The sequence below is a fragment of the Trachurus japonicus genome, chromosome 16, assembly GCF_045865225.1.
Source record: "Trachurus japonicus isolate A0001 chromosome 16, Traja_1.0".
In the NCBI taxonomy this organism is placed as follows: Eukaryota; Metazoa; Chordata; class Actinopteri; order Carangiformes; family Carangidae; genus Trachurus; species Trachurus japonicus.
The window spans coordinates 14,613,414-14,638,494 of NC_140922.1; the positions used below are offsets into that span (position 1 = coordinate 14,613,414).

Sequence of the window (25,081 nt, forward strand, 5' to 3'; positions counted from 1 at the left end):
GCCAGGTGGAACACACCGTGACGTCACCTACTGATAAGTAGTCTACTGACGTGACTGATTGTGTTTCAGTTATTAGTCAGACCCCATTTATTTCCATGGAAACGGGAAGCACACTCGCAAAAAACTTTAAATTTTACCCTCTCGGGTAATATTGCTTAAATAAAGGAGCTGCCTTAAATTCAGGAAGTGGTGGAGCTGTGCATAGAGCCCATTGTCTGCAGTTCAAATGTGTTCTTTTAAGTAAAGAACACACGGTGCAGAACAACACACTCTGACTTTGATTGTGTAACATTGATAACTTCACTGTGTTACTCTGAGCCCATGATGTCAAATAAAAACACAATGAAGGAAAGAGTCTCCAATGAAAATGCACAACCCTTATTAACAAGTCTGTTTTTTTGTTGAATCAATCTGTAAATTCTCTTCACAATCAAAGTTACAGTATAGTGCAGTTTTTTGGACTGACCGGAATGCACATGCTGATAACAGAACTCCGTCAGACTAGTAATTTACCGTCCCTAAGCATTGCCAGAGAGAGGTGGGAGTTGTGATTGTGAAAGACATAGAAGAGAGTGAAAGGTGAGAAGGTGAGAAGGTGAGAAAGCGAGAAGCGGAAACTGTCTCTGGTGGGTTTGTGCTGCTCGGTTAATGCACGGTACAGAATGCACTGCATGCAAGTTACAAAAACAAGATCATGCCTGACTGTTTATCTTATGGTGTGAACAAACTGTAACTGACTGTGACTAAATGTCTTGTTGTCAAACACTTTTTTGTATTTGGCTTTGTATTTCACAGAAGTGCATTACTGTCACACCAGATTATACTGTTTTTGTTTGATTTTCTGTCATGACAGCAAATGATTGTAAATTTACAGTGGGCCAGACTGCTTTGTTTTGGAAAACAGGTCAAAGTCATTTTAGTTCAGGGGGCACATACTTTGTGCAGAATACATTATTAAGATGTTTACAGTTTATGAACTATCCTTTTTACAAAATATTATAAAATTTTCAGGCGCAGTGAGAACTCGAGCCGAGCTGGGCCAAGAGCAAGTGGTGAATGTCGGGGTGAATGTGTTTACACTATGCAACAAGCCACTGTTGTTGTGTTGTGGTCAATACGTGACGTGAGTGTCGGCAGCTCTGTGTCTCTAATGTGCAACTTTGTGAGGGAGGGGCGGGGGGAAGAGGAGAAGTGGCGCTCACAACCAGAGTATTCTGTGAGGGTGGGAGAGTAAGCCCCAGCAGACTGCTAAGGGTGGGCAGAGAGAAGTGAATCTCCAAAACTAAATACATATTGACGGCTTAGCATTTGATGAACATTTGTCCCGTACGTTTGACACCCCTGGTCTAAAGCAATAAAAAAGTGGGATTTTGTCAGTAGCGAACAACAAAACAAATCCAAACAAAAACACAAATATTTCAGAGTCATAAGGTGAAACTGTTAGATAATGCAGTGGAGAAAAGGCCACGCCCAACTTCTCTGCTCTCACCAACACTCCAGGAAATCTTTTTTTTTTTTTTTTTTAGTAGCTCATCATTACCAACAGTTCAAGTCTTTTGGTTCTGAAGCCACACTTGGAGAAATAGTTGCTCAGCCGGAGAACAAAATCAGGTATGATTTTAAGATTGATTCTGAATTAAGTAAGACAGAGATAGATCTGAACATCCTTATAATTTAGTGCTTTGTCAGGCTAATTAGCGGGCAGGCAGCCTAAGCTCCTGGGAACCTATTGTTTTCACCAGCATTCTTCTTCCTATAGGAAATCCTACTTCCCATATAGTCCAGGCAAAATAACGTTTTGCAACAGACTAATTGTAATAGTTTTTTTTCCACCATACATCATTTCTATGAGGTGTCCAGAACAACATACTAAAAGTCCTAAGAAATCCTAGTTGGGGAAATATGTTTAATTCCCCAATGGGGCTATTTTTTCCCCCCCTTTACTCCTATCACAATTAAACTTTACACATGGAATGTAACATTTTTAGTGTGAATACTGAAATACGGACCACTTCTTCATACTTTGTGCTATTTCAACAATTCATATCCAAACATGCAGCTTTCTCTGAACATTATCAGAATTATTTAACTTTTTCATACTATGTATACTTTTTAAAATATTCAAATAGTTCTGATTTTTTTGTCCCATAGGAAATACATTGGAACAGGTTTTAAACTCTGAAACTACTGCACCTACTTTGAATTTGCTTCCACATACTTTCACCTACAGTCTTCATTCAGCTGTAGACAAACTTTTAATGTATTCACCTTGTAAATAACTTTTTCACATCTTCTACTGTTATTGAGATAAACCCTTTAAAAGCACATGAGCATTTCTGACAAATTTAACACTTTTCAATGAGTGTGTATGGCGTTTGGTCAGAGTGGTGACATAATCGTTAGAGTGGAGCAGAGCCAAAAAAGCGACTGGAACTTTTCTTCTTAAACTGCCACCAAAGCTACAAATGATTCTCTACACACAAGAATTTGCCCACAGTTTGTAGCCATGCTTGTCTTCTGGCTAAAAATCTGGTCAAATATGCAAAGACACTTTTAAATATTTTTTAAATGCAGCCTGGGTGCTCTCTCTCTGCCATTCACCCCAGTACATTTTTTTAACAGCAGAGTAGAAGGAGCTCAACTTTGTAACTCGCTGGAGAGGGCATTATACTTTGTTTAAATTCACCAAAAAATAGTCACACGTCACAAAAAAGTCCTCTACTTACTTGGTGTGGCTCATTTACACCTTTCCTTTCTTTTTTTTTTTAGCAGAAGTCAGTGAGCCTCTTATACAGGGGTTTCCTTTACCTCTCTCTCATTGAATGCAACTGTAGTCAAGTGGTTAGGTTACTGGGCTGATGACCTGAAGGTTGCAGGTTTGAATCTTGCCCCAACAACTGTTAGTGAATCATTCCCCCGGTCTTACTAATTTCTGATAACTTGCTTCTTGTTTATGTAAACTATTAAAACTACTGCTGCATTGGACAGTGTTCGATTTATCATGGTATAAAACTCAGTATGTTCCATCTTGGTTGAGTTTGTCGGGTTGCCAATCATGAGGTGCAAGGTTCAATTCCTGCCTTAGCTGCTTGTGTCACATGCTGTTTCCTGTGTTTCCTGTCTTTGTCAATTTCTACTGCTAATTTAGCATGGCTTCAGCAATGACTTTCAGCATTTGCACGCATTTTCCGTTAGGAAATGATCTTTCTAGTTTGTATTACAAGTTTCTTTGAAAATGAATTTTAACATGCAATGAGCCATACACTAATCAAATATGCATAAAATACACCCGAATAGGCTTATTTTTTTCCTTTACTCCAACCACAATCACACTTCACACAATAAAAGTATACATGAAAAGTAACATTTCTGTATTTCAAGTTTCTTGGAAAATTAATTTTAAATATGAAAATGAGCTCAACACTAATTGACTTATGGTCAAGAAGCCATAAATCCGCAAGCAGCAAAATCAGGGGCCAAATAACTAACACATTCATGTCGATTCAGTAAGTTAAAGCAGAAGTAAGCGGAATGTTTGTGTTAATATAAGTCTTAAATAGTTATATCTTCCGACAGCAATCACTTACATAGAGTGTTTGGACCGAAACACGGGTCTGTCAGTCACTCTGCTCTGCTGTAAGCCGAGGAGAAAACTTCTTGTATACTTCCTTGTATCCTACAACCTTTATCCAATGAGGAGAGAGAACGGCATGAAGGGCTGTGTGTGCTGACAAGAAGTTAGCTGTGTGTGCTGACAAGAAGTTAGCCAAAACGACCGGATCGCTTACTTCTGCTTTAAAGGGATAGTTCACCCAAAATTTAAATTTTTGTCCATATAATGGTTGTCAATGGATACCAACTTTCTTCGTCCAAAATGACACACCGAAAAACATCCAAATACCTCCATACTGCTTGTGTGTAATGTCCCGACATGAGAAATTGTTCTGAAAAAAATTAAAATAAGTCTATATTTTAAGCTTGTTTGTAGTGGAAGCTCCGAGTGTCTCGGTTCACTGCTCTTCCTGTGTCAGTACTGACCGGCAGAACAATTTCTCATGTCGGGGCTTCAATACAAGAGGGACATTACAGACGATTACAGAGTAGTGGCAGTGACCCCCCCCCCCAGTGCCATTTCACTACTCGGATACTCGGTGAGTGTGTGTGCACAAGCGAGAGAGAGAGAGTGAGTCGCGGCAGCCACAGAGTCGTTAATTAGCGCTGGATGCCCTTGGTTGATAAGTTCCGTTTTTACTGAGGAGGAATGAAGAACTCAGCTGTGACTGAAAAGCACCTAAACCAAGTTGAGTAGAGTTGTAACTGTAACTGTGTAGTGGAAAGGGGTGCAAAGTAATGGTAACTATTAATTATTATTAATATTAATTAATATAATTTTTTTTTTTAATCTTGCGAGACAGATTTTTAACGCGATGAGAAATATCGTCGAGTTTAATCTCATGAGATCTCGTCACACCCCTAGTAATGCCCCTTTACTCATTTTTCAAGTGGTAAAAAGCACTGGTTGAGGTTCAGTCTTGTAAGGGGCGCGGTGAATTTAACGGCCTTACCGACCACCGCCTCTTACAACGAGCCCGTTTTCTTCTTTTGTTTATTATGTACATAATCAAGACCTCCTCCATAGTCGCCATGTTTGTTGTTTTCTTTTTACAGTCTATGGTTTGTTGTCATAAACCTTTGACTCTGCGCTGCCCCCTAGTGGATGTATTGGATAACATCCATGCCAACGTAAAGGACGCATGGAAGTATGTGAGCAGTGACGGTAACAACGTTTGAAACGGATGCGTACAATTACGTCCGTACGTGGAGCATAAATGAGCCTTAAATCTTACTCTGCTGAGTGATATAGGCCTAAAGTCATTTTGGGGCAGAAAAAAAGAAATCCTCTCGATGCCAAATATCTTTATTAGCCAAAATACAAGCCAGATAACTATCCAACAACAATATAGGCTACTGGACATACAGGAGACTCAAACACAGATAAAAAATTAAAAAAAAACATCCTTTGATGATCATATTCAATACACTGTCATTATCGGATCATTATGATTGCTTCAATACCACTTGATTGGCCTACATCCAAAACAGCCAACGCGCATCACCGCCAAATCTGTTAAAATATGTGTTATTGTCTCACATATACATACCATCTATATAAGCTGTGGCATACTGGCTGTTTGAGCCTGATGAAGGCAGCCGTAGAGCCACAGAAGCTGCGCTTTTCAACTTTAAAGCAGAAGGAAGCGATCCGGTCATTTTGGGTAATGCTGCGTTCCAGGCAGGCTTTTGAAACCATAAATTACAGCTTCAAGTCACGATCTTACGACTTTGTAGCGTTCCAGGCAACCCACTCGTGTTTTTCCGACCTGTTTTACCTGTGAAAGTCACTATAACGGCCACTCGTAACTTCCAACCCGTGAACTCGTACAGAGTTTTACGCCCTGACACACACACAACCTGTAGTAGGCCTATGACTCTCAGCAGCAAGTTGACGTGACATAGGGGCGCCCCAGCGACCACTCCACTAACTTGACGGCGAGTTTTGTTTTGTCTTTTTTTTTTTGGAGAGCGCTCGTGCGCCCTCACAAAGATTGCGCCCTGGGCGGTCGCCCATATTGCCCATAGCTAAAACCGGCCCTGAACTCGTACCAGATCGAACTGGTTCGACTTCACAGGTCGGAAAAACACGAGTTACGGGCTGCCTTGAACACACCATAACGTCTTGTCAGCCGATGGAGCTAGCAGTCCCCGCCCTCGTCATGGATCTATTGGTCCTCGTCCCTACGTCACCACATTCACGCGCATCCCTTGGCTGCACACACAGCCCTGCATGCCGTTCTCTCTCCTCATTGGATAAAACTTGTAGGATACGAGAAAAGTTTTCTCCTCGGCTCAGAGCAGAGCAGAGTGACTGAGAGACCCGTGTTTCGGACCAAACACTCTATGTAAGTGATTGCTGTCGGAAGATATAACTATTTAAGACTTATATTAACACAAAAATATCGCTTACTTCTGCTTTAACAGACTGTGCGCGCTCCCACGGACCGGAAATCAGTTTCTGGCAGCAATCAACTTCTGGCATGACACCGGCATTATTCGCATTATAATTCGATCGATACTGTGATAAGCTATAGGCTTGGATGTGTTAATGTAAATAACATTAGCAGTAAAAGGGGATGTCCCTTTGGCCAAGTGGTTAGCGCACATGACTGTTACCCAGGAGTTTGGGGTTCAAAGCCTGCCTGGGCCCTCTTCACCTTGCCACAGATAATTTTAATATATTAATAGAATTGTGGGAAATGCTTTAGAAAATTCTGTGGAAGGGATCCCATTTGCCTATGACCAATAATCTTTTCACTCTTTGTTGTAAATTTAAATGATCAAGTAGCTTCACTTTTGCAAGTGTACTGTGCTGTATTTGTATGTGGCCTCATATAATTTTCTTGTCATTTCTCGACTCAGAAATAAAAACCTAAAGAAAAATGGACAAAGTGAAGATGATGACAACATCTTGTCTGCTTTTGGCAGGTAACCCAAACTGTCGACTCAAACATAAATACCTCCATAGATTTCACATTTTCACTTGCCACTTCCATTTTTCTCTTTCAGCTTTTTGCAGCCCTGTGTTTGCTGGAGAGTGGACAGCCAGTCTTGTAAAAGAACTTGATGCCTTGATGACATCGTGCGTTGTGATACCATGTTCCTTCAGCCATCCTAAAGAAAAACTGCCCTCACCCAAGCTCAGAGGGATCTGGCACCTTCAAAGGGGAATGGATCAGTTTGTCTATTATGAAGATAACACGAGGATCCTGGAAAACTTTCGGGGTCGCACAAAGATGTTGGGAGAGTTGGGTCAAAACAACTGCACATTAGAAATGACTGATGTTAAAAATCACGACAACGGCCCTTTCTGTTTCCGGATTGAACTGGCACGAACAGAGAATGACCAGTCCACTAAAGACAAGTTGTCCTTTGTTGAGAGTTGTGCCACATTGAACGTGCTCAGTATGTCACCAATAGGGCTGGGTATTGTGGCCAATTTCCTGAATCGATTCGATTTCGATTCCTAAGGTTCTAAATCGATTAATCACGATTCGATTCGATTCGATTCGATTTCATTAGAATCGATTCAATCTCCTCTTAAAAAATGAAAATGGCTCAACTCTGTTACAAAATACAATGTTCTTTATTTTTTTCTTTTCACCATAAACGATTCAGCTTTTAAGTGTTAACTTAACTAAATTTGACAGTTTAAACTTGAACTGTAAATAAAACTGTCCCAAGTCTCAAAAGGGCAATTTTGAAATTAGAAAGGAATTGCAAGTGAAAGTGAACTTGAACTGCAACATTCCATCACTGCAAATTGCATTAATTAATTAATTTATAATTAAGGCATTGTTTCTTTAAGTACAAAGTGTCTCAAATCAAGTCTGCAGCAGCTAAAGCTCCCTCCCTCCCTCTTGAGGGAGGAAATGTGTAGAAACGGAGCCCATGGTAAATAAAGTGACAGTGAATGTGTGGAGCGGTTCCTGTGACGAGTCCGGCCCGGTCACGTCGCCTATCTCCAGAGTCCGGGCGTCATGTGTTATGATCCGACGGTCATAAAGTGGAGGAGAAAAGTCGCACTGTGAAAACACGGAGCTGCTCGTGTCCTTTATTCTGCGGTAATACGCTCACCTGCGGCTTGAAGAACATGCGGTTCCTGTAGATGTCTGTCTGTGTGTCAGCGCTTCACCGCTGCCACACACAGACAGACACAGCGTCGGAGCGCTCTAGTGAAACAATAACCTGCAGATCACCTGAGCTGACGTGATCTCCGCTCGTAGTTTGGTTTGGTTTTTAATCATATCAAACACAGCAATAGCTACATTGCACAGTTACAAAGAGGAAGAAAGAAACTCCGCTCGTAGTTACTGAGTCAGAGCGTCAGACGTAACCGCGCCGCTGCTTCATCACGCACGAGACTAACGGGGGAAAAAAATCGATCTCATGCCCTCTGAATCGATATTACAAAATTTAAATGAAATCGATTCAAAATCGATTAAATCGATTTTTTTACCCAGCCCTAGTCACCAACCTTCCACAGTTTCATATATCAACACCTTTCTATGTTACATTGGTTTGCTTCCTACTTCACCTCTGACCTTTTATATTCACAGCTGATCCTCCAAAGCCGTTACTGGTTCACCCAGAGACGGCCACTGAAGGACATCCCTATGCTATCACCTGTTCAGTCGTCCACACCTGTCCCTCTTATGTGCCTAAACTCACATGGAGCAGGAGCACCACAGACAAGCCCATTGAGAGTCACAGACAGATTGTCCGTGGCAACTGGGAGATACAGTCCATCCTGACGTTCATTCCTGAGGAGAAGGACGACCACAGTGAGGTCACCTGCACAGCTGAATTTCATGGGAAGGAGAAGAAGACATCCTCTGCATCAATGAAACTGTACATCAAACGTAAGAGCTTTCCACCTTGTTGTTGACCACTGAGGTTTTTGAAGTTCATGATTTTGAGCTTGAACAAATTCTGCAACATAGCTGCAGAAATGTGACATGAACTCTGTCTATTTACAGGAGAAGTAAACTATAAAGACATCATCATTCCCACGGCCGTGGGCCTTGGTATCGCTGTGATCTTTAGCATCTTCTGTGTTTTCATGGTGAAAAAATACAAGTATGTTCGCTTCACAGGATGATTTTTAGGGATTAAAATTGACAAAGTGCAATTCTGCATTTCCTATAAACCTGTCTAATAAAAGATTTTATTCTGTCTGCTTTAGGACACGCATTGCCGAGCTCCAACGTCAACAGGGCATGTGAGTACAAAAGATTTAGATTAAATTAACTTTGTTGGGGTGTACTAGTTTTGTGATTCTTATTTTCTTATATTCTCTGTCTTATTAAGTGTGTGGAATGATCTTATCTTGTTTTCTGTTCTCTTTTTTCTGGGGGCTCACCAGAATCATAGAATGATGGTGAGATGTGAAAAAGCAGAACTTAATTGCAAAAATATGTGTTTGTGCTCACATTCTTGTTCATGTTTGTGTTTGTTAACTTGAACAGTTTTCTTCATATAATTTTTTTGTTTTCATTTTTATTCAAGATTGCACTAATGCATTCCAAAATGGGGGGAAAATAAAAACAAGCTTGTTCACCTGTTCCCCTGCTTTTCCCTGTTTTGTACCTGAGATCAGCATGTGACCTGTGTGTGAATATGCCAGTTGGACAATGGATCTCATGCATTTACATTTTGGGAGTTAATGAGACACTATTATGCATACACTGTATTAGACCAACAGCAACTGCACATTTCATTTCAACACTGCTACAGTATGAGCTCTATAATTTTCCATCACCAAGCTTTTTGCTGGATTTATTTCAAATACCAGCAAGAAGTGAAATCTGTGGTGCCTCTTCTTTAAGATGTGATCACTACACAGATTGCATTTACTCGTGGTTGAGATCTGATCACGTAAATGAGACAAATTCTGTTTACTTCTACACATGCTCACTGACATAGTTGATATATTAGTAATCGATACAAGTGTAAATGTCAAACGCAAAAAGTTAAAGGGATAGTTCACCCAAAATTCAAATTGCACTCATTATCTACTCACCCTCATGTCGACTAAGGGCTGGGAGAAGTTTCAGAGCTATCCGTGGCTTCTTTGAGTTACAGGGGGTCTCGGCGTAGCACTGCATGTCCATATAACAGTTGCAAATGGATACCACTTTTTTTCGTAACAAAAAGACACACCAAAACACATCCAAATACCTCCACGCTGCTCATATGTAATGTCCGTCTTGTATTGAAGCCCCGATAAGTGAAATTGTTCCGAAAAAAATTAAATAAGTCTATATTTCGAGCTTGTTTGTAGCTTAAGTTTCTCTTCCTGGTTCGTCCAATTTGGACGGACTTCTTACGAAGAAAAGTGGTATCCATTTGCAACTGCACTGCTACGCCGAGACCCCCTGTAACTCAGAGAAGCCACGGATAACTCTGAAACTTCTCCCAACCCTTAGTCGACATGAGGGTGAGTAGATAATGAGTGCAATTTGAATTTTGGGTGAACTATCCCTTTAATAGATCAAATATGTCTTTTTCTTTCTCTTTTAGATAACCAGAGGATGAAGCCTGTTTGAAGTTCAACAACAATGAATGCAATTTTTGATGCTTGCTTCCTTTTTTATTCAGATATTAGCATGAAAAAATTATATTACAGCAACTTAGAAGAGGAGAAAAAAATAGAACATAATAAACAAGGACATTCAGTAAACACAGTTTAGTATCAGTACAGTATTACCAGCATTTTCATCTAAAAGCAACATTTAGAAGCCACTGTTGAAGTTGGAAGTGGAAAATTAACCTTCTCTAGCTGGTTGAAGGAAATAGACTTGTTGCACCATCTATTGGCATGTGGCGACACTGTTTCTAGTTTTCATATGAGAGGGTATGTATATACTAAACTCTAGAGGCCCAGTGTTTTAATCCTGGTTTTATGAAATTTGTGTTTGAAACTGCTTAAAACTGCCAGTTGCTATTAACATTTTTCACAGTTATACATGCGGATGTGTGAACAATGTATCCATTTTTCTTTGTTTATTAAATCCTGATTTGTTTCACTCTGTGAGGTCCCAGGTCTTTACATACTGTATTTGGAACTGACTTGTTTTGTTCAATAAAACAAAAGCTGGAACTCCTACACCAGACATATCAGAGGCAATGACTTGTTTATGCCTTGAACAGGTATGGATGTATTTCATTAAAGGGATAGTTCAACATTTTGGCTAATTAAATGGGACAAACTTGTTGGGGAAATGACAGTGGCAGCATCTAGTTAGAAAATCAAGAATGGGTCGTTTCATTAATATGTTTTCTAGCATGGGATCTGCAGAGAAAAAGGTAAGGAATACTGCATAAAGTAGTATACTGTAGGTACAAGGTTCAAAATGACATGAACCATCTCACAAATGCAACATGACAACCATAATTTAGTCTAATGGACAAAAACACAGTGTAGATAGGTTTTGTGAAGACTGTGGCCATTAACATGAATAACATTAAGCAGACGGGCACAATAGGTTGTACTATAGGCCTAAAGTTTTTCAGACATTTGAATATAGTCAGGTTAATGCCAGATTTTACTTTATATTACTTTACTTTAGGTCTGGATACTGCCAGGAGGAAACATTGGACATTAACATTAGGGTCTTGAAACTACTTTTAGTTATTTTTGTTTCGAAATATTTCAAGTAGCTTCACAACAATGGGAGTGACAGTCTCAAACAAAACAAGTTTTATTAGATCATGTTCATCAACTCATTCCTGCAGGCATTTAGTGGAAAAGCAACACTACAATCAAGATCAAGAAACTTCAAATGTGGTGATTAAAAATTAGCTGCTTGTTTTAACAGAACAGATGACCTAAAACTAAAACAAAAATAAAATAAATTCAGACAATCTTACAATACAAAATCTTAATGTGTGTGAATGTGTGTTTGTGATTAAAGGAATTCCTCAGAGATTGATTGAGTCATTGATTGACTGATTGGCCAATTGATTAACATAAAGGGACTGAGTATGAGATCCATCAATCAGCAGTGTTTGACTTGTATTGGTCCAGTTGTGTTTAATCTCATCTCTCACATCTGATTATACTAATTGTTATTTTGATGAAAGATGAGCTCAGGCCTTTAGTCTGTCCTGTGAGGCTTTCTTTAAAATGGAAGAGTGTGGCATGTCTCATTCAGTGCTGGTAAAGAGGGACATCGCAGAGGTCTGTTTTAGTCAACAGGTTAAAAAAAGGATTTGTGTAGATTCTTTATTAGAGTGTACGTATTTGTTCTGGGGGTTTTGTTGTTGTTTTATAGGTCTTGTGCATATTTTAGAAGATATTCATTTGGTGCATTTTTCTTTTGATTGCTTCACAGATTGTGTTCCTTGCCAAACCCAAACATCCAGATCAAGCACATTTTCCGTTATGGGTAACTCTGCACCCACAGGCTTCATCACTCCCACTCCCAGGAAGCTGTACTGGGGGCGCCAAAAAGAGGATACAGTCAAACTGGAGGACTTCTTGACACAGAGCGAAGAGGAACTGTGGAGGGTCAAAGGAAAACCAAGTCCATTCATGAAAAAGCTCAACTTCACTCGCAGCATCAGTTATGTTGATCTGGCTGTGCAGGAGTGCCACAGTTTCTATCCAAACAGGGGTGAAATGCTGAACCCTGCTTTTGTTGGAGACCAGGGCCCATGATTGAATTCAACAAGGATGTACAACAACAAAAAAAGAAGCTCAGCAAGAGGAGCTGTGATGCTTGAAGGCAAACAGGCTGTGTGATGCCACTGCAACACTGGTTGTCAGTGTTAAAACCAGCTCTCAGAAACATCCCACCAGACTGCAGGGGTGAACAAAACAGGATGTGAAAACCAGACCACGAGAAAGCTACGCCACTTTTTTTTTTAAAGAAGCATAAAGCATGAATGTTTGTAGTGCTCACATCTTGTTGAAGAGCCCATATAAGATATGGTGCTGTGTGTGTTTTTTCTTTTCTTTTTTTTTCTTTTTTTTGCTGTGTCCCACTATGTTGTATTTACAGTCATTTGTGAAATGTCCACAGTTATGCTGAAAACCAATTAAAAAAAATAAAGTTCTTCTTCTTCTTCTATAAGTGTAATACCAACATAAATAACATATGACACACCCTATCCTGTGATAATGACTTTTGGTTTCAACTGAGAGAAAATAGCATTCAGTCTTGACACCTCTCCGTCTCTGAGACACAAGGTACAGTAATGATCATTGTGTTTAATATCTGAAATAGTCATTGTTATTGGTCATTAGTTAATCTTCTATTAATTTTATTTCAGCCAGTCCTACTTTGGGAAAACAAACAAGTTTAAAATACTTCTTTTTTATTTGCAGAGCTCTGACCTTTTAAGGAGAAGATGGGAGATTTTAAATGGACTCCCTTCTTTGTGTGGCTTTTCTTGAAAGGTACTGTATATTAACACTATTTTAAATGCGTTGAATTATTGCTGGACCAACAGTTTTTTCTCCATTAATTTAAATATGCAACATTACATGAACGATGACACTCAAACATAATCATAATTATTTTACATTTTAACATATATTCACACCTCCTTTGGTATTTCAAACTGAAAATTATTGTGGTAGTGTATATCACATATCAAAAACAAACATAACAGATATAAGATAAATAAAAATAAATAATAAAATAAATAATAAAACAATTAAAATATAACTGTCAACACATGTAGTCTACATGTTGAACACATGGGATTTCTATCAGCTTTTTGGCAGAGTACATGAATTATTTTACTATGTCCTTTTTGCTTTAAGACTTGTTGCCATTTTATGCCTCTTCCAGTCCAGTGGTACAGTAGCAATATTAGGCCAAATTGGTTGTAATTACTTGCTTCAACTGCAGAAGAGAAATGCACAAGAAGTCCACTGCTAGAGTTTACTGAAGCTAAGAACGTCAGTAATTTGTTATTTATTGTCAGTAAACTATTGGTTTGATAATGGCAGTTACTCAATAGCCTACAGTAACTTTATGAGGGGTGATATTTCCCTCCCCGATCCCTGAGACGTGGAGACTGAGAGGAGTGAAGAGGGAAAAAAGTATGGTAGGACGGAAGTGTAACATTTGCCATTATAGCCATAATAGTGTAGTTGCTGGATGTTTATTACATTTATCTTACATATTTTATGTGATGAAACTACGGGTGATATGTAACATAGCATTAAAAAAAAATTGAGCGCATAACTGTGCGTTCACATGATGGAGGCAATGTCATTGTGTCGCTTGATCACATTTGTCACGGGGAGTATATGTCAGTCCGACCACCCAAAAGTCCGACCGCTCATTTCTCCGACTGGCCTACCCATTTATCAGAGTTATTCTATGGTTAGGTTTAGGGTTGGGGTTACTTAAAGCAGAAGTAAGTGATATATTTGTGTTAATATAAGTCTTAAATAGTTATATCTTCCGACAGCAATCACTTACATAGAGTGTTTGGACTGAAACACGGGTCTGTCAGTCACTCTGCTCTGCTCTGAGCCGAAGAGAAAACATTTATCGTATCCTACAGTTTTTATCCAATGAGGAGAGAGAACGGCATGCAGGGCTGTGTGTGCAGCCAAGGAACGCCGTGAATGTGGCGACGTAGGGACGAGGACTGTTATGGTGCGTTCAAGGAAACTCGTATTTTTCCGACCGTGAAGTCGTACCAGTTCGATCTGGTACGAGTTCACCGGTCGGAAGTTACGAGTGGCCGTTATAGTGACTTTCACCGGTAAAACAGGTTGGAAAAACACGAGTGGGTTGCCTGAAACGCTACAAAGTCGTAAGTTGTGACTTGAAGCTGTAATTTACGATTTCAAAAGCCTGCCTGGAACGCAGCATTAGCGAAAACGACCGGACCACTTACTTCTGCTTTAAGTCGGAGAAATGGGAGGTCGGACTAATGGACGCAAAAATAAAGAAATGTATTCAATTCAATTCAATCAATATACTTTAATTGTCCCCGTAGGGAAATTCGTTGTGGGCTTCACAGGTGGTACGCAGTTTGACAATAAAAACAATCAAACAAACAAACAATAAAAATCGAGCGATCAGTAACCCGTACTGCTACAGTACACATCATCATAAAATATACATCAGTCAATCAATCAATCAATCCATCAATCCATCAATCAATCACTCAATAACCTGTACTGATACAGTACACATTAAACAACATACGTTACCCATACCAACACAGCACACAGCAACAAAAAATGGCAGTTGGCAGTACGGTCGGAGTCGGAGTACGAAGTAGTCGGACAGACGTCATGCGCCCATTTCTCACTTTGATCATCGCTTCAATCACACAATGACGCAACCCACCTCCCGTTAATTTTTCTCTCGTCAACCATGGCTGAGTTAACAACCGTAGCAGCACTTTACCTGTTGTCGACGTCCAATTTGGATTGGAAACCCAAACACCACCGTGTCGTTCATGATTTTTATTGCAATTGCGGTAACGTTGTGTCGTAGAGCTCTGGGAAACCGCATACAGCCACAATAATCTTCTCCTCCATGTTTTGAAATGTGTGTCTGGCGTAAGTACGTCGGTGACGTGGTTTATATCAACACTGATTGGATGTCGCTTGAAAAGTTAAAATTTTTCAACTTCAAGCGACACACGCCTCCATCACGTTTGGTGTGAACGCACAGTAAAGCTGTCAATATTACACGATCTGGCCATTCTAATTAATAATGGGAAAAACACGTATATCCGTCCCTGTAAAATAAACGCTCAAGTCAATTAGCAGTGTAGCAATTTTGACAACACCACATTCAAAGGTTTTTTTTTCCCATTTCCTGAAAAGTTGCCGTTTTGGACACACATGGTTTACATCGGATAGCGATGTCTTGTTACCTGTCACTACACCAAGCAAAATGCATTCTTTTAAACTTCCATGTGAATTTGTAGACTGTTCCTCAGACTTTGTTCATTTTGTTCCTTGTTTTCATTTGATCACATTTTTATTGTATTTTATCACAGTTGGTCAAACTGAAGCTTCTACCTGGACCAATAATGTGCCATCTTCAGTTAAAGGTGTCCTTGGATCCTGTGCAGTGATTCCCTGCTCCTTTGACTACCCAGATCCAGACAAAAAGGGCACTAAGTTCACTGGGATTTGGATAACTAAGTCAACGGAGCACGTCATCTATCACCCTAATGCGTCTAAAATAATGGAGCAGTATCGGGGTCGGACAGAGCTGCTGGGAGATGTAGCACAGAAGAACTGTTCACTGAAGATTGATCAACTCAAACAAAGTGACCAAGGGCCTTTTTATTTTAGGATTGAAATTCAAGGCTTGGACAACTTTTCTTTCAAAGAAAAGAGCGTATCTATTTCAGTGGCTGGTAGGTGAACATAAACAGCTCTGAAATGAAAGTTAACGGCTTAGTTTTCTCATGAATTTGTTAATTTATTGTGCTTTAATAATGTTGAATTCCTAAATATATTCATTTGTAATTAATCAGTCATGACATGACTCATTTGTATTAAAGCAGAAGTAAGCGGAATATTTGTGTTACTATAAGTCTTAAATAGTTATATCTTCCGACGGCAATCACTTACGTCAGTCACTCTGCTCTGCTGTAAGCCGAGGAGAAAACTTCTTGTATACTTCCTTGTATCCTACAACCTTTATCCAATGAGGAGAGAGAACGGCATGAAGGGCTGTGTGTGCAGCCAAGGGATGCGCGTGAATGTGGTGACGTAGGGACGAGGACCAATAGATCCATGACGAGGGCGGGGACTGCTAACTCCATCAGCTGACAAGAAATTAGCCAAAACAACCGGATCGCTTACTTCTGCTTTAATCAGTGAACATTTTACATTGACTTTCCTATGACTATTGGATGACAGCTTCAAATGTGATATCACATGTGACTTTGTGCAAATTAGACAAAAAGGACACTATAACTACTTTGCTTTATTTCTGTATTGAAGATTCAGGTTATAAATTGCTGTTCCTTGAAACCACAGCTCTCGGACACATAAACATCCAAGTTAAACAGCTGGACCCTCAGTTCCTCATTTGTCACTGCCCTCGACTGCTTTAAATAACTCTGATTACCAAACAGCTGAAGTTAAGTTTCATTTCTTTTTTTTTTTTGTGAAGAACTTTTTTTATTGAAGCATAGCGAATACAGCAACATCCGTACAATTTTTTTTTTTTTTTTTTGAGACATAATACCCCCCTCCCACCTCCCACCCCCCTGGCAGCATCCCTCCCTCCCCGGTCTCCCCTGGACGAGTCAAACATCATCAAGTGTCAACAATACATTGTAGTAAGTGGTGTCCCTCTTGTTCACAACCCAAGAAGTTTATCCTTTATCTGTGCAGCTGCACCTAACCACATCTCCAAAGTGGAGGCTTTAGCATTATTAATCCGTGCCGTAGACAACTCAAGTAACACTATATCGTGGAAATAAATCAACCATTTCCTAGTACTAAGATCATGAGGTGGTAGCCATCTTTGCACTAGGAGTTTTTTAGCAGCTGTGAGGCCGCTCAGCAATAGTTTACGTTGTTTCTCACTTATATGTATTTGAGAATCATCATTAAGGAGAAGTAAGATTGGATTGCATGTTATAGTAGTACCTAGTAATTCAGACAAGACTTTGGACACCCGGCCCCAAAAGGCCTGAACAGAGGGACATTCCCACATCATGTGTTTATAACATCCTATTGCGTTAAGTTGGCACATGGTACAGCTTGGACTTGGTATCAGTTTCATGCGAAACCTAGTGACAGGTGTATAATAGAGTCTGTGACACACTTTGAAGTGAATGAGTTGGTGATTTGGATTTTTGGAAGCTTGAAAAATGTTCTCCCATACATTGTTCCAGGAAATGTCGTCATCCTTCTGACCAAAGTCTCTCAGCCATGCTCTGATCATCGGTAGAGTCTCTTGTTGTCCGGACAGTTTGGAGTAGACTTTCGAAACAAAGCCCCTGCAGGGAATGGAATTTATCCAATTTATCAGAGGATGTATGGGAAGTTTAGCCCTCAGTGGCACACCATGTGCCTTAAGTGCCGATCTTATTTGCAAATAATAAAAAAAAGAAGAGTCCTGCAGATCAAAGCGGTCCTTCAAATCCTGATAGCTAAGCATGCCATTTCCATCATACAGGTCCCCGACAACATTAATACCTTTCAAAGACCATGGTTTAAAGTCCAGTGGCTTATTTCCAATCTGTACATTCACGTTGTGCCACAGAGGGGCATCACTGTGCCACTTTAAGTTCCCCTTCAGTTCTCTCTCAACTATCCTAAAATTTTTTATTGTGTTGGCAATAATGGGGCCATAGTGCAGCCTACAGTATTTATCTTTTATGCCAGAAAATAAAATGTCCTCCAATCTCCTCGGGTGAACTAGGTTTTTCTCTAAAGATTTCCATGAGACACATGAGCGACCGTCAAGCCAAGCCATGACAGGACGTAGCTGGAAGGATTGGTGGTATACTTTGAAATTTGGGAGGGCGAGCCCGCCCTGATCTTTGGGTCTCTGTAGAACAGAAAGCTTAAGTTTTGGATGGCCATTATTCCAAATATATCCACGTAACAATTTATCAATTTTAACCCAGTAGTCTGGAGAGGGAGAAAGTGGAATCATCATACTCAAGAAATTAACGCGAGACAAGACATTCATTTTAACTACAGATATACGCGTCTGCAATGAGGCAGGTAGCCTGGTCCAGTTAGCAAGATCACGTTCAACTTCCTTAAGAATTCTTTCATAGTTGCTCTTCACTATTTTCTGGATGGAGGGGTGTATCTGTATACCCAAGTATGTAATTTGAGTTACTATAGGAATCCGGCTTGATATTTTGACTTTCTTAGCAGCTTCATTTAGCAACATCAGAGCTGATTTTGTCCAATTGATCATAAATCCTGACTGCTTTTTGAAATCCTCAAAAGCCACTAATAAAGAGTTAATAGAGTTTTCTATGTCTGTCATATAAATAAGGACGTCGTCCGCAAAGGCCGACAGGGTATGAGAAGTCTGTCTGATTCGGATAGGGGACATGACCGAATTTTGCCGAAGGTGCTGCGTAAACGGTTCGAGGGATAGAATGAACAGGCTCGGGGAGAGACCACAGCCCTGTCTCGTACCGCGGAAAATAGGAAAGGGTCTGGAGTTCAATCCGTTTGTGTTGACCATAGCCGAGGGGTTTGCATACAGAATTTGTATCATCTTAATAAAAGCTTCACCTAGTTGAAATTTTCGCAGTACCGCCCACAAATACTGCCACTCGACCCTGTCAAAAGCTTTGGCAGCATCAAGTGACAGAATAGCACACGGTGCCTGAAGCTGTTTAGATTCTTCTATTATATGCATTAAACGCCTAATGTTATCCGCAGCAAGACGGCCCTTCATGAACCCAGTTTGGTCGATGTGAATTAGTTTATCCATATAGCGTTCCAGGCGTAGTGCCAGCAATTTGGAGTAAATTTTTAGATCCGAATTTATCAGAGATACAGGTCTGTAGTTAGAGCATTGTAACGGGTCCTTGCCCTTCTTTGGTAACAATGAGATTAAAGCTACATTGGTGTGTTCATGAAAGGCACCTTTTTCTAAAGCAGTCTGGATGGAGTCCAGAAGAACCGGTCCGAGGAGGTCCCAGAAATGCAAGAGCACTTCAGGCGGAATCCCATCCGGGCCTGGAGATTTCCCTCTTAACATTTTACTCAGTGCAACTTTTAATTCCTGCAAAGTTATCGGGCGGCCCAGGTCTGCTGCCTCTTCTCCCTGTAGGGTGGGCAGATCCAACCCTTCCAGAAAATTATTACACACTTCTGGGTCAAAGCTATAAGATGACGTATATAAATCCTTGTAATATGCCTGAAAGGTGTTATTTATCTCTGCTGGATTAGAAACCAGGCCTTTAGTAGGGTGGTGTATTGAATCGATGGACGCTTTTGATTCACACTGTTTTAATTTTAGGGCCAAGAGCCTGCTGGGCTTACTTCCGTTGCAATAATAATTTTGCCTAGTTCTATGTATAATGAATTCCGCTCGTTTGCGTAATAAATCATTCAGCTCTTGTCTAACGACCTGTAACTCGTCATTAATTGTGTCAGAATAGTTTTGCTTTAGAGCCCTCTCCAGGCATAAACATTTCTCCTCCAACTCCTTAATCTTAAGATTCCTAAGCTTTTTCACATGTGATGCGTATGACGTTGTAAAATCCCGGATAAAACCCTTTGTCGCCATCCACACTAACCTAGCATCATCAACGGAGCCCATATTGTCTTGGAGAAATGTGGACAGTTTAGTTCTAAATTCAGAGCCAAATGCAGTGTCATTTAAAAGAGAGGTGTTGAAACGCCATCTCTGAGATTTTTTGGATTTGAAACTGAGATCAATACTGAGAACTAATGGGTTGTGATCAGCCAGTGTGGCTGGGAGAAATTTAACAGGTGTTACACAATCCTTCAAACTACGCGACAGTAGAAAATAATCAATCCTTGAAAATGATTTATGATATGCAGAGAAACAAGTGTAATCTCGACTACCGGGGTTTTGAAATCGCCAAACATCAAAAAAGTTCAAGTTGTTTATCATTGTATTCAGAGCCGTAGAGGCTGATTGCTGACTGTGTGTAAATGAGCTTGTAGATCTGTCTAAATCAAGGTTACAGACCGCATTCATGTCACCTCCTAGAACTATTTCATATTCTGTGAGTTTCAGTAATTCCTCTGTGAGGTCAGGATAGAAATTATCTTCAAAGACTGCTGGTGCATATACCGATACAAATGCAACCTTCGTATTGTAAATTGATGTGCACACATATGCTACTCTCCCACATTTATCGTTACTAGTCCCTTCAATTTTCACGGGTAAATTCCTCTTACACATAATCATTACTCCTTTTGAGCTAGACCCACTGCTGGAGGAGGATATCACCATATATTGTTTATTTTGCATCCTTTGGACATCTCCTTGTTTTAAGTGGGATTCCTGAATTAGCACTATGTCTGCATTTGCTCGACGCATCAATTCCTGACATTTAACCCTCTTGATATTGACATTTAAGCCCCGGACATTTAGACTCAGAATAGTCAGTTTAACCATTATCAAAAATCACTGTAGTTATATTCCAGTTATACAACTTACTGTAAACCAAGTATCCAAGCATATGGTCCAGTAGGAGACCCACACCCACCCCATTGCTGCCATGCCCATACCCCAAAACCCGTGTTTCTGTGTAACTTGACCACTGCATAACGCAGCTCATTGAGACTCCAAAACTCGGTTGTATCCCACTTACAAACATAACTGACCTGGCAGGAATATAAGCAGTTGAAACATAAATGTGAGGCCCACTATTGACAGACCCAGGCTACATGAAAAATAACTGAAATTGTCCCTCTGAAACATGAACATAACTGTGTGACAGGGTCCATATTCTCTCTTAGAAACAGTAACTAGTAGTATAACCTGGGAGGGGACCAATAGCCCTCAATGTCACAATTAGTATGGGACAGGTGTCCATTGTAACCAGGACAGATCTTACGGTGAAATCCAGGTCATGAAAAACTCCTCGCCTTATCTTCAAGTGCCGGAACACTCCTGCTCCATCACTTCCCCGTGTTGATGGGCTGCCGCGCGCGTTGTCGAGACCCCATGCCGAGACCCTCGTAGAAACTCCTCTGCTTCCTCCGGAGTAGTAAAGCTGCGTTGTTCACCGCCCAGGGTGATCTTCAGAGTGGCAGGATAGATCATGAAGGATGGGATGCTCTTCTCGCGTAGATACTTCTGTACACCCACAAATGATTTCCGCCGCTGACTAGTGTGGGCACTGTAGTCAGCATAGAAACGCAGCGACTTGCCAGCATCTTGTATGGGGGCAGTCTTGGACGTCTCCCGGGCACCGTTCAGTATAGCGTTGCGGTCTCCGTGCCGAAGCAGCTTCAGTATCATGGTTTGCGGGATGCTCCCCTTCACATGCGGGCTGTAAATACGATGAGCTCTCTCTATCTCGACAACTCTGTTACCGAGCGAGGGTATCCACTTGGGAAGCATTTCTTGGAGAAAAGTGGTTGCGTTGTCACCCTCTCGACCTGCAGTGATTCCTGTGATCCGAACGTTGTTTCTCCGGTTGTGGTCCTCTAACAGCGCGAGCTTCTGTTGAAACTTCTCGAGGCCGGTGGTGTTGTCTAATATCTGGCGTTTCATGGTCCGCGTATCTGTTTGAACCCTCTCAACTTTAGTCACCAAGCCCCGAACAACATCCATATGAGCGTCTAAGTCTTTCTGAAGTTTCTTGACAGAGTCGTCCACACTCCCCACTGCCTTGTTAATAGCACGAGTGACAACTATTTCCAACTGGTCGCGCTGTTTGGCTAGGGCTAATGAGATAGCCGCTTCCATGCTAACCTCGGTAGCTGCCGAGCTGTTAGCATCCTGTTGCTTACGCTTAGCCGGGGGGATTTTGGTCGGCGAGTTAAACAATTTCTGTTGGCTTGACATCTTATATGGCTCTCACTACCAAATATAACACCGCCGAGGTCTTAGAGATCAAATTATCAGTAAAAGTGGGGATACCGAACGAGAGCTCTAGAGTCTTCCGACCATTGCGCTTGCCGGTCACGTGACCCTCCTAAGTTTCATTTCTGAAGACATTAAGAATATTTAAGTGATAACATCTTATTTGGCATCATAGTGTTCTGCACAAAACATTTCAGGCTATTATTCAACACTCATCTGATCATATTTCATACAACTGAGATGACTGTCGGAGATGTACAACCATGAGGCAGTAATTCTTGTTTTATCCAGAAACGAGTCAACATTTAGAAGCAACCACAGGACAAAGTAGGAGCTCTCTTTACAGCTTTCTGACATACAGAGCTTTAAAAGATATGACATCGCTGATCACATATGATCAGCAGATTAAGTGCTCTGACTTAGATGCACTAAAGCCTGCTGTAATTTTCTTTTGTCGACTGTAACCTTTCTTGCTATGTGATTGTAACCCTTCTTGCTGATTTAGTTGAACCAAACCAAATCTCTGTGAAAGAGGAAGTACTGGAGGGTGAGACTGTGGCTGCTTCCTGCTCTGTGTCTCCCTTCTGTCCCACCTCTCCTCCCGTCTTCAGCTGGAGTCACTCTGGAGAGCAACTCCGATCACAGCAGTTCAGCGACAGTCAGTGGAAAGTAACAGATACTCTGACCTTTCGCCCTACCCATGCTGACCACAACAAGCCTTTACTGTGCAATGTAAAATTCAGTGGAGGGAGTCAGCAGGGGGCATCCAAGGTCCTCAAAGTAAAACGTAAGTACAGTAGATGCTTTAAACACTGTAGAGAACTGAATCTTATTATATTGTTGTGTCCTAATCCACTTTGACATTAGGAAATGTTAACAAACAGTCTGTAAAGAACGCCATGACCAGTTGAGTGTATATTACAATGCAGATGCTCCAGTGAATGTGAAGGTTGAGCACAAGGCAGATGTAAAAGAGGGAGAAGCTGTACAGCTGAAATGCTCCAGTGATGCTCATCCTCCTGCCAGTACCTATAGGTGGCATAATGAAAGTGGTGCTGAGCTGCATCAGGGAAACACCTACATGTTGCCAAATGTCTCCAGACACGTCGGTGCATTGTACTGCACTGCCATCAACACAGTGGGGGAGGGCAAGTCGAGCCCTGTGCAGCTCAGTGTGTTATGTAAGTAAACAATCCACAAACTGCATTACAGTAATAAGGTAGGTCATTCTTTAATAGAAGTATAAGTCATAACTGTGTTACTTGTCCATGCAGATGCTCCTGAGATTAAATCCATCTCCTCCTGCTCTTCAGAGGGGGACATGGTAAAGTGCATGTGCATCGCGGAGTCCAAGCCTTCCTGCATGGTCCATTTTGTGCTCTTAGACAGAGTCCTGACAGGTACCAAGGTAGAGAAACATGGCTCTTTTACTTTCGGGACTCTTTTCCTCTTTCGGGAAATGTTTGGATCCTCTGAGATTGTCCAGTGTCTGGCAAACAACACTGAAGGCAATGCCACCCGCACCCTCTCTTTACCTGTCAGCGGTAAGGACAAGTTTGTAGATTGTGTGACATGTCTGACATGCCTAATGATTGTTGACTTGACTGTGAATAACAGAAAAACTGAAAAATGACCTCGCATGGTTTCAGTCTGGACAGATAAGATGCAGAATCTCTATATTGTCATCGCTGTGGGATCTGTGGTGGTATTGGTGGTACTTGTAGCAACAGTGGGATTTGTTAAAAAATGGTAAGTTGGAGCAGAAAATGTTTCCTCTCAATGTAGAAAAGTAGTAAAATATTGTTTATTTATGTCCACTGAAGATTTAAGTTTTATTATGTGAATGGTATGGTTTAGAAAGTAAAAGTCTTTTAGTGGTTGTGTAAATTGTTTTCACGGTCCTAAATGAGTGAATTGTTCGGTAACACTTTATTTGACGCCTATCTTTATAATGCATTATAACCATACTTATAATGAGTTATAATGCAGTTATAGCAGTGTATAAACACTCATAAATGATCATATAATGCTTCATAACAATAATCATAACACACTATAAAGTATTTTATCATGACTTATAAGGTCAGTTATTATAATACGTTATAATTATTTGTAACTCACTGACAATGCCCAATTATAAATATGGTTATAATGTGTCACAATTGGCTTATGAGTGTGTATAACTTTATAAACACTCATAAATGACCATAAGGGTTTTTTAATAATAAGCATAAAACATCATAGAGCATTATAACTCTATTATAATACTTGACCTTATAAGCCATTATAAAATGCTCTATAATGTGTTATGCTTATTGTTATAAAGCCTTATGATAATTTATGAGTGTTTATGATGATAGTTATACATGTTTATAAGACAATTATAACACATTATAACTATATTTATAATGCAATATCGATGTGGGCATTGTCAGCGAGTTACTAACAATTATAACGTATTATAATACCTGACCTTATAAGTCATGATAAAATACTTTATAGTGTGTTATTATGGTTATTGTTATAAAGCATTGTGATAATTTATGAGTGTTTATAACTATGGTTATACAGTGCTATAACTGCATTATAACTCATTATAAGTATGGTTATAATGCATTATAGAGATAGGCATCAAATTAAGTGTTACCAATTGTTCTTCCAGTATGGGGAACTCTGGAGTTACACCAACACATAACATGAGCATCAACATGGCAGCTGAAGAGTTCTCTCAGTGCACAACACCAAAAAGGTTTCGATTATTACCCTCAGCTACAGGAATAAAGTTATCTGGTGATTTAGTACACACAAGGAAGGATTCAAGGAAACTGATCTCTCTGTTGTTTGATTTCTATTCTCAGTAAACAGAATGAATTTGCATGTGATGACGTACAGAACCCTGTATATGACGACAATGATCCTGTATACGGCAACATAGAGGTATGTGATTTTTTTCTCCTTTCATTCATTATTTCTATGCA

At 40.3% G+C, this 25,081-nt stretch overlaps 3 protein-coding genes and 1 long non-coding RNA gene across 4 annotated transcripts in view; all 4 read left to right on the forward strand.

Annotated features, from left to right (window-relative positions):
• Positions 1–25,081, forward strand: part of LOC146972071 (myelin-associated glycoprotein) — a 37,172-nt gene that overhangs the window by 11,979 nt on the left and 112 nt on the right. The gene's annotated exons all lie outside the window — the stretch shown is intronic.
• LOC146972072 (uncharacterized) lies at positions 1,532–6,838 on the forward strand. Its single transcript, XR_015037849.1, has 3 exons — positions 1,532–1,611; positions 6,478–6,543; positions 6,625–6,838. It is a non-coding gene; the product is annotated as an uncharacterized LOC146972072 (long non-coding RNA).
• LOC146972073 (uncharacterized) lies at positions 6,891–10,358 on the forward strand. The gene is made up of 5 exons (XM_085801976.1): positions 6,891–7,020; positions 8,175–8,477; positions 8,595–8,694; positions 8,801–8,836; positions 10,138–10,358. The coding sequence occupies exons 1-5, from the start codon at positions 6,891–6,893 to the stop codon at positions 10,139–10,141; spliced, it is 573 nt and encodes a 190-aa protein (XP_085658102.1). The 3' UTR covers positions 10,142–10,358.
• LOC146972074 (uncharacterized) lies at positions 22,615–24,979 on the forward strand. The gene is made up of 5 exons (XM_085801853.1): positions 22,615–22,890; positions 23,033–23,284; positions 23,378–23,647; positions 23,753–23,852; positions 24,766–24,979. Exons 2-5 carry the CDS (start codon positions 23,185–23,187, stop codon positions 24,962–24,964), a joined length of 669 nt encoding a protein of 222 aa, XP_085657979.1. The 5' UTR covers positions 22,615–22,890; positions 23,033–23,184; the 3' UTR covers positions 24,965–24,979.